Source organism: Channa argus, chromosome 9 (genome assembly GCF_033026475.1).
Source record: "Channa argus isolate prfri chromosome 9, Channa argus male v1.0, whole genome shotgun sequence".
NCBI classification, from domain to species: domain Eukaryota; kingdom Metazoa; phylum Chordata; class Actinopteri; order Anabantiformes; family Channidae; genus Channa; species Channa argus.
The window spans coordinates 19,909,426-19,922,657 of record NC_090205.1 but is presented as its reverse complement, the minus strand read 5'-3'; the positions used below and the strand labels follow the sequence as shown (position 1 = coordinate 19,922,657).

The 13,232-nt window shown below is 37.8% G+C and overlaps 1 protein-coding gene across 1 annotated transcript in view; it reads left to right on the top strand.

The window, feature by feature from the left end:
- The first annotated feature begins 767 nt into the window (after positions 1-767).
- dars1 (aspartyl-tRNA synthetase 1) overlaps positions 768-13,232 on the top strand; it is a 26,774-nt gene continuing 14,309 nt past the window's right edge. Inside the window, exons 1-6 of the mRNA XM_067515656.1 lie at positions 768-926; positions 5,224-5,326; positions 7,545-7,574; positions 7,927-7,984; positions 9,646-9,738; positions 10,905-11,007. Coding sequence (XP_067371757.1) covers positions 904-926; positions 5,224-5,326; positions 7,545-7,574; positions 7,927-7,984; positions 9,646-9,738; positions 10,905-11,007 — 410 coding nt within the window. The 5' untranslated portion in view covers positions 768-903. The remainder of the gene's footprint in view (positions 927-5,223; positions 5,327-7,544; positions 7,575-7,926; positions 7,985-9,645; positions 9,739-10,904; positions 11,008-13,232) is intronic.

The following is a 13,232-nucleotide window of genomic DNA, read 5'->3' as shown; positions in this document are numbered from 1 at the left end:
TGCAAAGGTCACTTCATACGTGGATGCACTTAGTGCACTTAACCAAAGGCGTGAAAGCAATTTCATGGAGAGTGTCATTTTTAGTGTGCATGCGGATGTGTAAAAAAGCCCATTCATGCTGGTCATTTGTTAGTTTTGTGCAGTCAAGATGTGTTATGTTGATTTAGCTTAAGTATACATTTTGTCTGCATCGTGTATTTACTTTGTCATACTGTCAGGTAAATTGCACATGTAAAGGTTTTTCTGCATAAAGGTACTTTCTAATCTAGACATTTTAGATCGAACACTATAACTTGTTTAATTTATCCTGATCCTTTTTGGCCCCTACAGAAAATCACACGAAATACGCCTTTTACACTGTCATAGTTTTAATGCCAGTCACCATTTTTATTATCATTATTTTCATTCAATTAACATATATCCTGGAAAATAGTGCATTAGTAGTGATAAATTAGCATATATTTATTTACATAATTTATTTTAGTTTTGAGATAGCGGGGATCTTCTCCAACTCCCTGACAACCCTTTGGTTGGATAAGCAGTTCAGATGATGGGTGGATGAATTTAAGTTATGATTGCTAATTCTTCTAACTGGTATAATGTTAGCCTTCTTTCTTAAATTTGCTTTTACAATCAAATTAACTCTCAGGTTAAAGTCATTTTTCATTATGTATATATTCAATGTTTTTCTACCTTCATGTGGATGTCTGACATCCTAAGAGAGCCGGAACTACAGTTTAATCATTCGTTTCTGTCCGGAACCCAAAGCATCCGGTATGCGGTTCTCCGTCAAAACAGGTCCTTCCCTTGCTCGTCCATGCTCTGAACAGCTGATGTGGTGTGTCTCGCTGTCTAAAGAGCCGTGGAACCTTTTTTCAGTTTTCTCCAAGAATATAGCTCGATATGACTAAAGACGAAGTTCAAGGGTAAGAATGCCGTAAGAGGCACAAATCTCACAGTATCACCAGCACATCCCGCTTTTATAGAGTTAGCAGGTTAGCAGCTAGCTGGCTAGCATTGCCTTATCATGCAGCAGATTGCGTCATGAGACAGTTTAAGGGAAGACATAAAGTTGTATCCATCCCAGCAAAATCTTTAAAATATCACCAGTATAAAACTAAACACAAGACGAGGCTACATGATAGGGGTTCATTATTGTGAATGTATCTACAGGCAGAATATGAAAGCAAATGAAGCGATTATAAAAATGAAAACCAAATCACATAAAAAATGGTTTGCACATGGTTTTGGCTAACGTTAACTTAATATACAAGGTGCAATATGTGCTCACAAATCTTTTTGAGTTTTTGTGTGATTTCGGCCTATTACAACTTGCTTGAAATAAGCAAATTGTTAACCTATGTGTTGAAAAACTACTAGAGTCCTATTCTGCCTTACAATGGTTAAGTTTTCATTGCAATTTTTTTGTTTTTGTTTTGCTAACATGTCTGTTCAACTTCATAATACCAGTTTGCAAATCCCAACATGTCAGGTGGTGTTCATTCACATTACAGCGCTGTATTATGTCCACTTCTCTTCATTTTCACTTTCAAGAATGCGTTAATCTTACGTTACTCTACCATTAGTTCCTTTTCATTGATCACATTAAAAACCAATACATTTTACAAGAGTTACTTGTGTGTTACCTCAATTTGACAGACTGAACTAAAACATATTTAAAAGTGTACCTAATTATATTATATCTACTACATTTTAACACATTGTACTTTGGTAAGCTTCCTTAGAGCGTGGATAATATTTAATTTTAACAATTTATTGTGCTTTTATGATATGGAAATAGCAGTAATGTTAACCATTTCACAATGGTGTTTGTCAAAGTCTAAAACCGAGGTGTGAATGGGTGGCAATGCACCTGTTGCACATAAGCCATTGTGCAGCGTTAACTAACTGGTGGTAAATGCGATAGGTTGATAATGTTTAACTGTAAAACATGTCTTTGTTGTAACAAATTAGTTGTGTACAGATTAGAGAGCCTCTAAGTTTGTTTATATAGTGATCTGACATTTTTATAAAGTATGCAAACCTGTTTCAGACAAGGGCTAAAAAGATAGTTGATTCAGTTTAAGATTAAACTGTTTAGTGAGATTTATAAATAAAGTAGTTATGAAATGCATATTTATTACTCTACCTCACACTCTTCACACTGCTATAATGTGCTTCATCATGTATCTTTAAGACAACCTACCAATATGCTTGTTATTTTGTTCCATAGATACAAAGGTTTTGATGAGAAATTTGGGACCTTAGTTTAAGTAAAATAATCAGGTTTATTCTCATGGGAAATCATAAAAGAAATGGCTGCAGGTTGTTGGAGCAGTAGTGTTAATATTAAATTTCCTCCCTTGGAAGTTATCATCTGTTGTGATAGTCATTTCTTGTTTAGGCTTTATTGCTATTCATAGTTGGCCTTTGGTTCCTGTTATTTCCTGTGGCTAAATTGGAGCAGCTTCCACATTGCTTGTAAGCTTCCTTCAGATCTAGACACCTGTGTCCAGATGCATACAATTTTGTTTAGATTATGACTAAAACTGTGTCTATGCACAAGAGCAGAAACTTGCATAAACATTCTTTTTACAAGAAACAAACAGGTACACCTGTTTTGCTTATAAAATTTCAGTCATTGTGGAAATGAGTGCATGAGCCTTATTTCCACTCCCACAATTTACCATGAATGGAAGTAAAAACATCATCCTTAAACATCACTTTGCATCATCTGTGCCCGCTTACCACTGATTACACATGAAGTTAAGAACAAAATGTGAAAATGAAGCTTCACTGGTTTTGGTGAAACAGGGTTTTATTACGCGACTATTATGAACAGTTTTGGCCATCTGTAAAACAATTACCACAGATTTACCATAAGTAACAGTAATCCTCCATCACTTTGATATCTTAGTCTTCTTTATTAAACATTTGCCAGATAGATTTATTATTGATTGTCTTTCAAAAAAGGCTATAAATGGCCTTTTAATCGAAATGTGTAGATTTCAAAGTAATAAAATAATCAGCACCTAAGAAACAACATTCTAATAACAGATAATTTCTCTCATGATTAATCGCACCCCTTAATCATGTTGCCTCTAGAAAACTCTGTGTACGAATGGTCTTAAGTATGTGTAAGTATTTACCAGTTTGGCTACAGCATTCATTCATTTATTCATTCATTCATTCATTCATTCACTTGCATTGAATTTTTGAAGAAGTACTTAGAAAGACTTAGAAGAATTAGAAAGAATTAATGCAGCATTTATGTTTTACAGCATTCATACAGTCATTCTCTGTCTCAACCTCTCAGACATAACAGACATTGCTCTGATTTCATACTGATGTAGGCCAGCGTAAAGCATCTAAGACATTTTTTATGTTTTCTATGATTTAAATATTCTATTATTGTTTTGTTGTATCTTCTATGAAACCATGCCTGTTTATGGCTGTTATGGTGGCTTTCTGATGGAAGTTTTGTGTTAAAAACTAATTTCCTCAATAACTTATGTTGATTTTGGTTTTCTGTATTTTGAATTGTTACATGTAGATAAGGGAATACTGTTGTATTTGTTTAGACTACTGGCACATGCTTATCAACACGTCGGGTTGCTGTGGAGCCATTTAGAAAATAAAAATCTTTAGTTTTAGATAAGACTAAATGCTATCATGTTCAAATAATGTGTATTCTTCACAATCTTTAATTGTTTAGTAAAGTCTTGTTGAGACTACTGTATTCTTAAAGATATGGTGTTTATGTAGCAATTATTGTCTCTTCTTGTAGCTGCTGTCCAAACTCCCAAACCTCCCTTCACATAGTCTACAGCTGTGAACAATAGATTGAAGGTATCAAACCCCAGTTCAAAAAAAGTTGGGACGATGTGTAAAACCTAAATAAAAACCAATGCAATAATTTTCTAATCTCATCAACCCATATCGTATTCACAATACAACATAAACTACATATCAGATGTTAAAACAGAGATAATTTACCATTTCATTTTAATTTTGATACCAGCAACACATCTCTAAAAAGTGATGTTTACCATTGTGTAGCATCCCCTCTTCTTTTAACAACGGTCTGTAAACATCTGGGAAGTAACGAGACCAGTTGCTGGAGTTTTAGGAGAGGATTGTTGTCCCATTCTTGTCTAATGCATAATTCTAGCTGCTCAACGGTGCATTCTTGGCAGATTTTTTGTTTCATGATGCACCAAATTTTTATTATTGGTGAAAGGTTTGGACTGCAGGCAGGCTAATTGAGCATCTTGACTTTTCTACTACAAAGCCATGCTGTTGTGATAGATGCAGTATGTGGTTTAGCATTGTACTGCTGAAATATGGAAGGCCTTCCCTGAAAGAGACGATTGGACGGGAGCATATGCTCAGTGTTGCTCTAAAACCTCTATGTAATTTTAAGTATTGATGGAGCCTTTTCACATGTGCAAGTTGCCCACCCCATAGGCACTAATGCTTCCCCATACCATCAGAGATGAGGGTTTTGAAAAGTCTGCTGATAAAAAGCTGGATGGTCACTCTCCTTGAGTCCACTAAGAATTTAGAATTTTGCTTCATCTGATCACAGAGCAGTTTTCCATTTTGCCTCAGACTATTTTAAATGAACTTTTGCCCAGAGAACATGGACGCATTTCTGGATTGTGTTCACATATTGCTTCTTCTTTGCATGATACAGCTTTAACTTACATTCGTGGATTGCACGGCAAACTGTGTTCTCAGACAGTCATTTTCAGAAGTGGTCCTGAGCCCATGCAGTTATGTCCAGTAGAGAATGATGCCTGTTTTTAATGCAGTGCCACCTGAGAGCCCAAAGATAATAATAGATGCAGTTTGTCACAGATTGGTGAACATTTATTGCCTGTTTCAACTTTTTTGAGATGTGTTGCTGTCATCAAATTCAAAATGAACTAATATTTTCCATGAAATGGTTAAATGTCTAAGTTTTAACATAGTATATGTTGTTTATGCTCTATTGTGAAAACAAAATATGGGTTTGTGAGACTTGCAAATCATAGCATTCTCTTTTTATTTGCATTTTATACATCACCACAACTTCTTTAGATTTGAGGTTGTAAAAGCTAGAGGTGGAGATGGTTCGGAATTAATTTTCCCAGGCAGTCAACAACTTCCTTATGAGATGCAGGAGAAATAGCAGTGGAAGTTGACTGAAATGTTTGTGTTGTGTGTTTCTTCCTGCTTCAGGGTGATGGAGGAGGAGCAGCAGGCTCAATCAAAGAAAGCCCTGAAGAAACAGCAGAAGGAAGCGGAGAAAGCTGCAAAGAAGGCCGAGAAACAAGCCAAGCTGGTCAGTGTTGTTGTTTTTGCTCTGCTTTATTGTCTGACATCCGCCGCCCCCTCATACAGCTGGTAAGGCTTTGACGTGCAGGTCTGCTGGGCATTGTGGGTCGCGGAGGGTAGGGTAGCCAGTGGGGAGGGTGAGAGTATCCATTGTTTAGGTATTCCTGCCATTTTGATTTTGTTTATGTTCACCCAAACAAAATGCTATTTTCTTCTACATGGAGTTCACAACATTTACTCCTTCTGCAACCATTTCACACAGTAAAGGTTGCACTTACTGTACTACAGAGTTTATATTTTCCAGAAAGACTTATGAATAGTTTTTTTCAGATCCTAAACTCTGACTGAAAGCACAACGAACCTAGTAATAGTAACCTGATTAAATAAAAAACTAAATCTAATGTGGCCCCTTATCTAACACCTTTAACAGGCATGTTTCCAAATGAACCTGTTTAATTGTCCAGTGCTAGAGTACTTCTGTACTTCCAAAACTGGAGTGCCACATTTCTTTTCACAAACATACGTGAGATGGCAAAACATGCCAATGGTTTTGGATATTTATGAGCAATTTTGTCACACTGTTTTTTTGGGGGGGGTTTTTTCACCACAAACCTTTCAAATTGTGTACCCCTTCCTTACTCAATGAAAGTTCTTGGGAAAATACCAGGTTCCATTATGAGAGAAGAAGATGCAGCAAAAAAGTGGCTTACCTCGAATTGGTCCATATTCCTCCAGTAGTAGTGAAAAAAAAAAAATACTGACAAAACAACGCCAACATTTAAAAAAAAACCCTGCAAGTTCTCCTTTTCGACTGCTGGGCAGAAGATGCCACTAGTGAGATACAGATCGCCAATATTTATTGGTTTCTTTGTCATGAAACTTGTCCTGATCATGTCCAGACAAGTTGAATGAGCTAACCAATCAGAAACTGGCATAGTACTGTTGTGTTGATGAGGGAGTAATGCTATTACCAACTCAAAGATGCTATTTTGCGTAACGGGTGCAATATACTAAGATTTGTTAAGTAGGCGAACTCTAATTTTTAGAGTAATATTTATTTAAACTCAACAAATTCCAGGCCATCAGCGCACAACATTTTAATGGAAATCTCTGCATGTCATTTAACAATTTACCTTGATTTATCTTTGGTCTGTTTGTCCCCTCATAAGCCATAAGAAGGCTGCAAAACTAACATTAGATAGTTCTTCTATGGCAGTTTGTTCAAAGGAAGGTTTTATTAGTCAGCAGTGCAATATTTCCAGATGTCATCTAGGCTAAAAGTGCTGAAAATGTAAATCTTTCCACCACATTGAGCTAATGTTTAGTGAAATTAGCTAATTTCACTAGAGACTGTTTACACATCTGACCTTTACAATAAAATACTTTTGTCTTTGTGAGAATAAAAACAAGTAGTGCAACTGTTTCAGTGCAGTTTGTCTACAGTATTCAGCATGGTTCATGGAAGAAGCAGGTGTTGTTACTGTTGAATAAACTAGCTGTTGCTACCCGTATTATTAGTGTGGCATAGTAGGGGAAGACCTGAAAGGTGAGCTGAATGTTTACTGAGCGAGTGTTAATCTGTGCTACTGTATCTATTGTTGTGTGCTTTCTCTGCTGTCACTGAAGTTGCTCCAGTGTGGGTTGGTTGCTCCATGGCAATAGCAGGTCTATATTCAGTTGATCATAAGCTGCAATACCATCCATCATGTGACTGAATTATCATATCAAGGATGGGCGATTCAATTCACTCCGCTCCCATCAGCCGTTTCCATACACCAATATCAATTTGCATAGAAAATGGAATTGTAACTTTGCCAAGAGTTGATCTCATCCCACTCTAGGAGTCATTTGCCTGGAAGTCAGTGCAGTGATAAAGAATATCTGTCCACTTACACTGTTTCTATTAGAAAGCAATATCTCCTGCTGCCATTACTCATTATCTATGATGTGTTAGAGCAATGTGTAGAAGAGCCTTGCATTCCAAGCTTCTAAGGCTTGGCTCCAGGGCTGAGCTATGATTTATTAATTTTATTCAAATTCCTGATACCACAAGATGAAAACACAATTTACATGGCTGTTGTAGAAAAATGTTTTAAGTTGCTCCATTTGAAGTAAAAGGTTTTTGAACATTTTTTTGTGTTTAAATTTAATAGATAGTCCTCTGGTTGTTATTTCCTGGCTGTTGGCAATGCCCTTTAAACCCCTATCATTTCTTTGTGTTTCAGGCTGCCGAACAACAAAGCACAGAGGAAGATGTGAGTGTCCCCTCCACATTACACTACATATCCCCTAAGACCAGTCTGTTTCTTTCTGTGTGTTTTTTCCCAACTTTGCAACAGTTTGTATGCAAATACCTGCACACTAACTGTTTGTGAAGTCTGTTCTACAAATTGTTTGTAAGATCGTGATAAGAATCATTATCTGCTCCGTCTGTCGGTAATGTCAGATGTAGTAGACAGACTGACGCTTTTGAAATCAAAGCAGCACAACTGCCTTTTTGAATAACAGTTTTGTGTGCATATGCTAAAAGCAGTGTGATGTGTTATTTAGCTCTTTAAGGAAATTACTGATCTGAAGTCCTTGTGCATTTTGCTTTTATTGTTTCAGGACTTTGCTAAGGACCGATATGGGGTGTCAGCTATGGTCCAGTCACAACAAAAACTGGGTTAGTGTTGAAGCTACTTCTTCTTAAAAACACAAATAAATATTGGAAAGCATTATGAATATTATGGGAAAAAAACAAACAAATATTACTTAATTTGCTGGCTTTAAGATTTGAAAGGGGAAGAACTGGAGCGATATAGAAGTAGTGCCATAGTTTGATTTGCCATAACTTAGTTCACCACAAAGAACCTCTAATATACCAGTTTTTCTGTAATATGTGATCATATCGGGTTTTTCTCAAAGTAGTGTTGTTTTGTTACATTTCCTAGAACTAGAAATTTTGGTCATGTTGCTTCTTTGTTTTCTATGATTTTTTTCCTCATGGTCTGAGTATAGTAAAAGAAAAATATGCACTTCCCCAAGATTTTAGATTAGTGAGAAATAAAGATTTACAAAGTAAGATAATACAGTATATGTATATGCAACAGACAAAAAGACTTCCTCTGGTTGGAACAAACATCATGTTTTAATAATTTTCAAGGTACCAGAGCTTAGTGGTTTTCCACACTGCATTATACAGTTTCCTGTCAATCATTTGAAACTAGCAAGAAATCTAAGTCTACCCCAGAAAATATACTGAGAGCTTTTAATCTTCCTGGGTGTAATCTTATTTATTTGTCTTTCTTTTTTACCTATAATATTTGTTATTTTAGAGGCGAGATTGACCATGCTATCTTTATTTAAAATCGGGTTAATGGTAAAAACCATAGTAAACTATCCAGGATAGAACAGTCAGGGTTGGGTAGCTGACATATCCCTGTCTTCATTATGTGTGAAAAACACACATGACATTGCAAGTCATCATTGTAAGTCTTTAATATAAAAGCCCCCTATTTCACATTTAACTTTAGAGGTGAAAAAAATTACCTTAACCATGCAATAACTCTCAAATTCTGTGTTTTGATATAAGATGACGTCCAGAGCATCTCAGATTACATTTGTCTGTCTGACAAACATTGCTGATTTATCACTATTCCAGCTGATAAACATCATGAAAAATGCTTTTGCTTCCTTCTCTTATAACGATTGCAGTGATGTTCCTGATAATTGCAGTAACTAATAGCATGTGATAACTCCCAGATGAACAAGGTAGCAGGCAGACTTGTTGAGGTCGTCCATCTGTCTGGATGCTCTTTCAGCTCCAGTGGCAGAGAACAAAGTGGGGCCTCCCTCACCTGCATGCCAAGCTGAGCCATGGGGACAGTGTGCATTGGGGGGTGAAGAGGGTTAGTGCTTTTATGTGGGTTGACGCAGAGTTCTCAGCCAAATGGGCGGCTCTGTTGTCTCTGTTGTAGTCTCAGTGTCTGCCTCTTCTTCTCGCCGATAATGAGGAGAAAGCACGCCTCTGACTGACACAGGTGAAACTAGAGTCAATTTGTCATAAAGCTCACAGTGAATAGGTGAGTTAGACAGCTTTCAGCAGACCTCCTAGTGTGTCTTATTTATTGGGTACGTCTGTAATTTGAGCATTTTATTGTGTGTGCTTCTACACGCACATGCATGCTTATTCACCTTTTTTTATGCCTTTGGGAGGGAGCAGGAGAGTAAGAGTCTTTTTAGAGACATATAGAAATGGGGGTTCTTTGATGTAATAAAAATGTGTGTGTGTGTGTGTGTGTGTGTGTGTGTGTGTGTGTGTGTGTGTGTGTGTGTGTGAGGCAGACAGGACGTTGGTACGGGTCCAAGACCTTACTCCTGAAAAAGTCGACCAGCTGATCTGGCTGCGTGCCCGAGTCCATACCAGCAGAGCCAAAGGTGAGATCATCCCCCACGCTGCCTGTCTTTGTGCCCCTTTTTTCAGCTTAGAGAAACTTTTTGTGTAGAAAAAACACAAATTGCTAGTATTAGGTGACCTCTGTGCTAATCCTCTGTATACTATACTGAAATGTCTGTCACTTCTTCCCTTGGGCCACTTCTTCACATTACTCTCCTCTCTTCAAGACCAACCAGCAGTATCCTTAAGCCTTTGACTTGCTGTTTCCAGATGACTGACATTATTTTTTTTAGGGTAATTAGCAATCAGAAACCTCAAACCAAATAGGCAGCTTCTGTTGGAAAAATATATATCAAACTCTTCTTCAGAAATGAGAATTGTTCTTCAATATATTCCTTAGGATGTTAAGTAGCATTAGACAACCCCAGGGTATTTTTCATCTTATTTTCAGACAGCCATGTCACTCCCACCTAGAAGATCAGGTAACTCATATAGCTAGGTTCTAGCTACTGGCAGCCATGTAGCCACACTGTTTGAGTACAATGAATTCACTGAGGTTTGCCAGGTTATTAAACCATTGTATGACACATCACGTCATTTTGCTACTGTGTGGTTGCAAATAAGCTTGAAGCTTTAATGAACTTTTAACCATTTTTTCTTGAAGAAAAAAAATCGAGTCATTCCCTCTCTACTCATCTCTTAATTCCCTCCGCACTCTGTAAAGTTGTCATTGTGAGCAGAATAACATCCTTATTTGATCTGGGATGAAGTGCATCTCTTGGTGAGATTTTGGGATCACTGGTATCCCCAACACCCACCCCTGTCTCACAGGCATCATGAAAGTACCTGGGTGGTCCAACTGTCTACTGCCCTGAGTTCTGGTTGATTAACTTGTTTACACTGTTCTTAGGTCTGTACGTTTGTGTTCGTGAGTACGAAGATTGCAGTCACCTTTTTCTCCACACTGTACTCTTTAAAGAGAAGGCTCTGTTCCCGAATGTTTGACACTTTACCTGCGGATGACAAGAAGGATCTATACAGCCCGAGGGTGCTTTCTTCATCCTGAATGACACGTAGCCCTTTAACTGAACAAACATACATTGCTTCACAGAGAGCTCCATAGCTTTTATTGTGACAAGCCTATAAAGCTTGCTTGAAAGATGTCTTAACAACCCGGCACTATCTATTGTTGTTGTTTTGTTTTCAGGGAAGCAATGCTTCTTGGTCCTGCGTCAACAGCAGTTCAACGTGCAGGCACTGGTCGCAGTGGGAGATCGTGCCAGCAAGCAGATGGTCAAGTTTGCTGCAAAGTGAGTACCAAGACTGCTCTTCCTGTCAGAGAGGCAAAAACAATGGTGGGAAAATCCTGGGCCCTAATCGTCCGGTGAACCATTTTCACACATTCTCAGTGAGGTGGAGGGTGGGGAAATCAATCATTTTTCACTTGACAACAAAAGTTGGCTGTTAACAGTGCAGGATACAGCAGTGTCTTAATGGAGCGGTTCCTGTCGAGACGGCAGATATGAAAGCTCAGATCAGAGAAGGAAGAAATACTTGAGAGCCGAGCATCGTTAGTCACGTTAGCAGCCAAATTGTGGTCTATTAGCCAAAATCTCTGAATGAACTCCGCTATCTGCGGATATGCACTTTATTAAAAGGGCTAAATGCCAGAAGGCTGATAATAATGGTGCCTTATGCTGATGTTCTCAAGGCGGCTCATTTGTGAAATAATTCTGTATTTGGAATTTTAATCCACATTATTGATGTATTTTGGGTAATTCACGATAAGATACAGTGTTTTGGTAAATGACATGATTACTGTTTTCGCACTGCTCCCAATGTTTAATGCATATGATATATGTTTGTAAATGGGGAAGATTATCATGAAGTACTTAGAAGGCACCTCCTTGGATATTGCTAAATTATGCAGAAGGCAACACCCGCATCTCTAATCTGTCTGACCAAAATGGCAGTTATGACATTGGATAGTAAAGAACTTAAGCAAGACAGGAGTTGCAGCAGTACTTATACTTGTTTAAAACAAGCCTACTATTAAGTGGTAGTTGTCAGTCTCACAGATGGTTGCCAAGAAGAGTGAAAATACAGAAAATGTCTGCTGTTTCATCCTCCCAGGGAAAATTTAGAGCTGAGACAAATGTGTTTGATTGCAGCTGTTAAATGTCACTGACTGACATCGAGGGGACGTATCAGACTCCATCAAATGTTCCAGACAGTGACATCAGTGTTGAGACCACTGTGGGTTGACCAGAGGACAACTGTCTTTCCCTGGCTTCCATCTCTTTCCTGGATCATTTTGATCAAAATTGTAGTAGCAGACATCTCTTACTATCTAAAAATGCATAATATTAGAAGGCGTTTACATCAAAATAAGTAAAACTTTATTTTAATTTAACACATTTGTGTCCATTTAATATGGCAACATTTGTTCACAAACAAACAAAATGAAAGAGGCAACTAATGAATGGTGGAGTATATGTAAACACATACGTGAATCATATGTCAAAGTTGAATCTACTAAATGTTTGAATGCTCAGATGTGCATACAAATCGATTTTACACAAATTCATTAGACTCACGGTTCATAAATGAAACCCTCTAAGCCTCTTGACAGGTTGTTGCAGTATGTTAAGGTGTACAGGAAACTAAACCCAAACGTGAGTTTTTCTAATGAGGGCAAGGTCACTGGTGCTCAGAGTCCTGACCTTTGCTGCCTGAGCACACTGACCCCACTTTGTTAGAAGTGTCTAAATCCCCCGACCAAGCCAAAATTCCTCTCAAGTCACTCAGGTGACCTGCTCCCAGCTGTCATTGAGATTCAGCATTAGTAGCCATCATCCTGCACTGCTTTGTTGCAGTGAACACAGACACGAAAGGACCAGTGATTTTAAAGTCTTTAACATTGCAGAATGTATTTATTTATTTATTTTTGGTGTGTTTAAGTGATCAGTTACATTTCACTGTTTTTGTAACGGCCAAATCATTTCTTTTATTTGCAGTAGTTCCTCTATATCTGGTTCTGCAATGTTGTGGTTGAACAGTTGGACAGACACCTGACAACAAAGCAAATAAAAGTGATGACACAGTTTCCAAGTCACGCTACAGCACAACACTTTGCCAATAGATTTTTTGAGCAATGCTATTAAGATTAACATGTTACGGGCTTTTAGATTTAAATCGTAAAGAACAGGTGCACTATCAGTTCTGTGGTTTTCTGGGCCCAGGCTAGTTTCACACACTGTTGTGTGATGATTGACAAGCTGAGTAAGACCCTGGATTACAAGTAAATCCCCTTATAATCATACTAAGGGCAGGGGCGGCATTGCTCGGGAATTCTTCTTTTACATATTATATGTCCAAGACATCCTCCTCTCATTCACACAATTTAATTAAGTAATCCTTAGGCTCTGCAGCCCTCGATTCAAGTACCTGAGGAGTGCTGAGTGGAGGTCAGAAGAGAACTGTGGTTAATTTGGCCACTGGAAATGGAATACCAATAACCACATGTGATTATTGT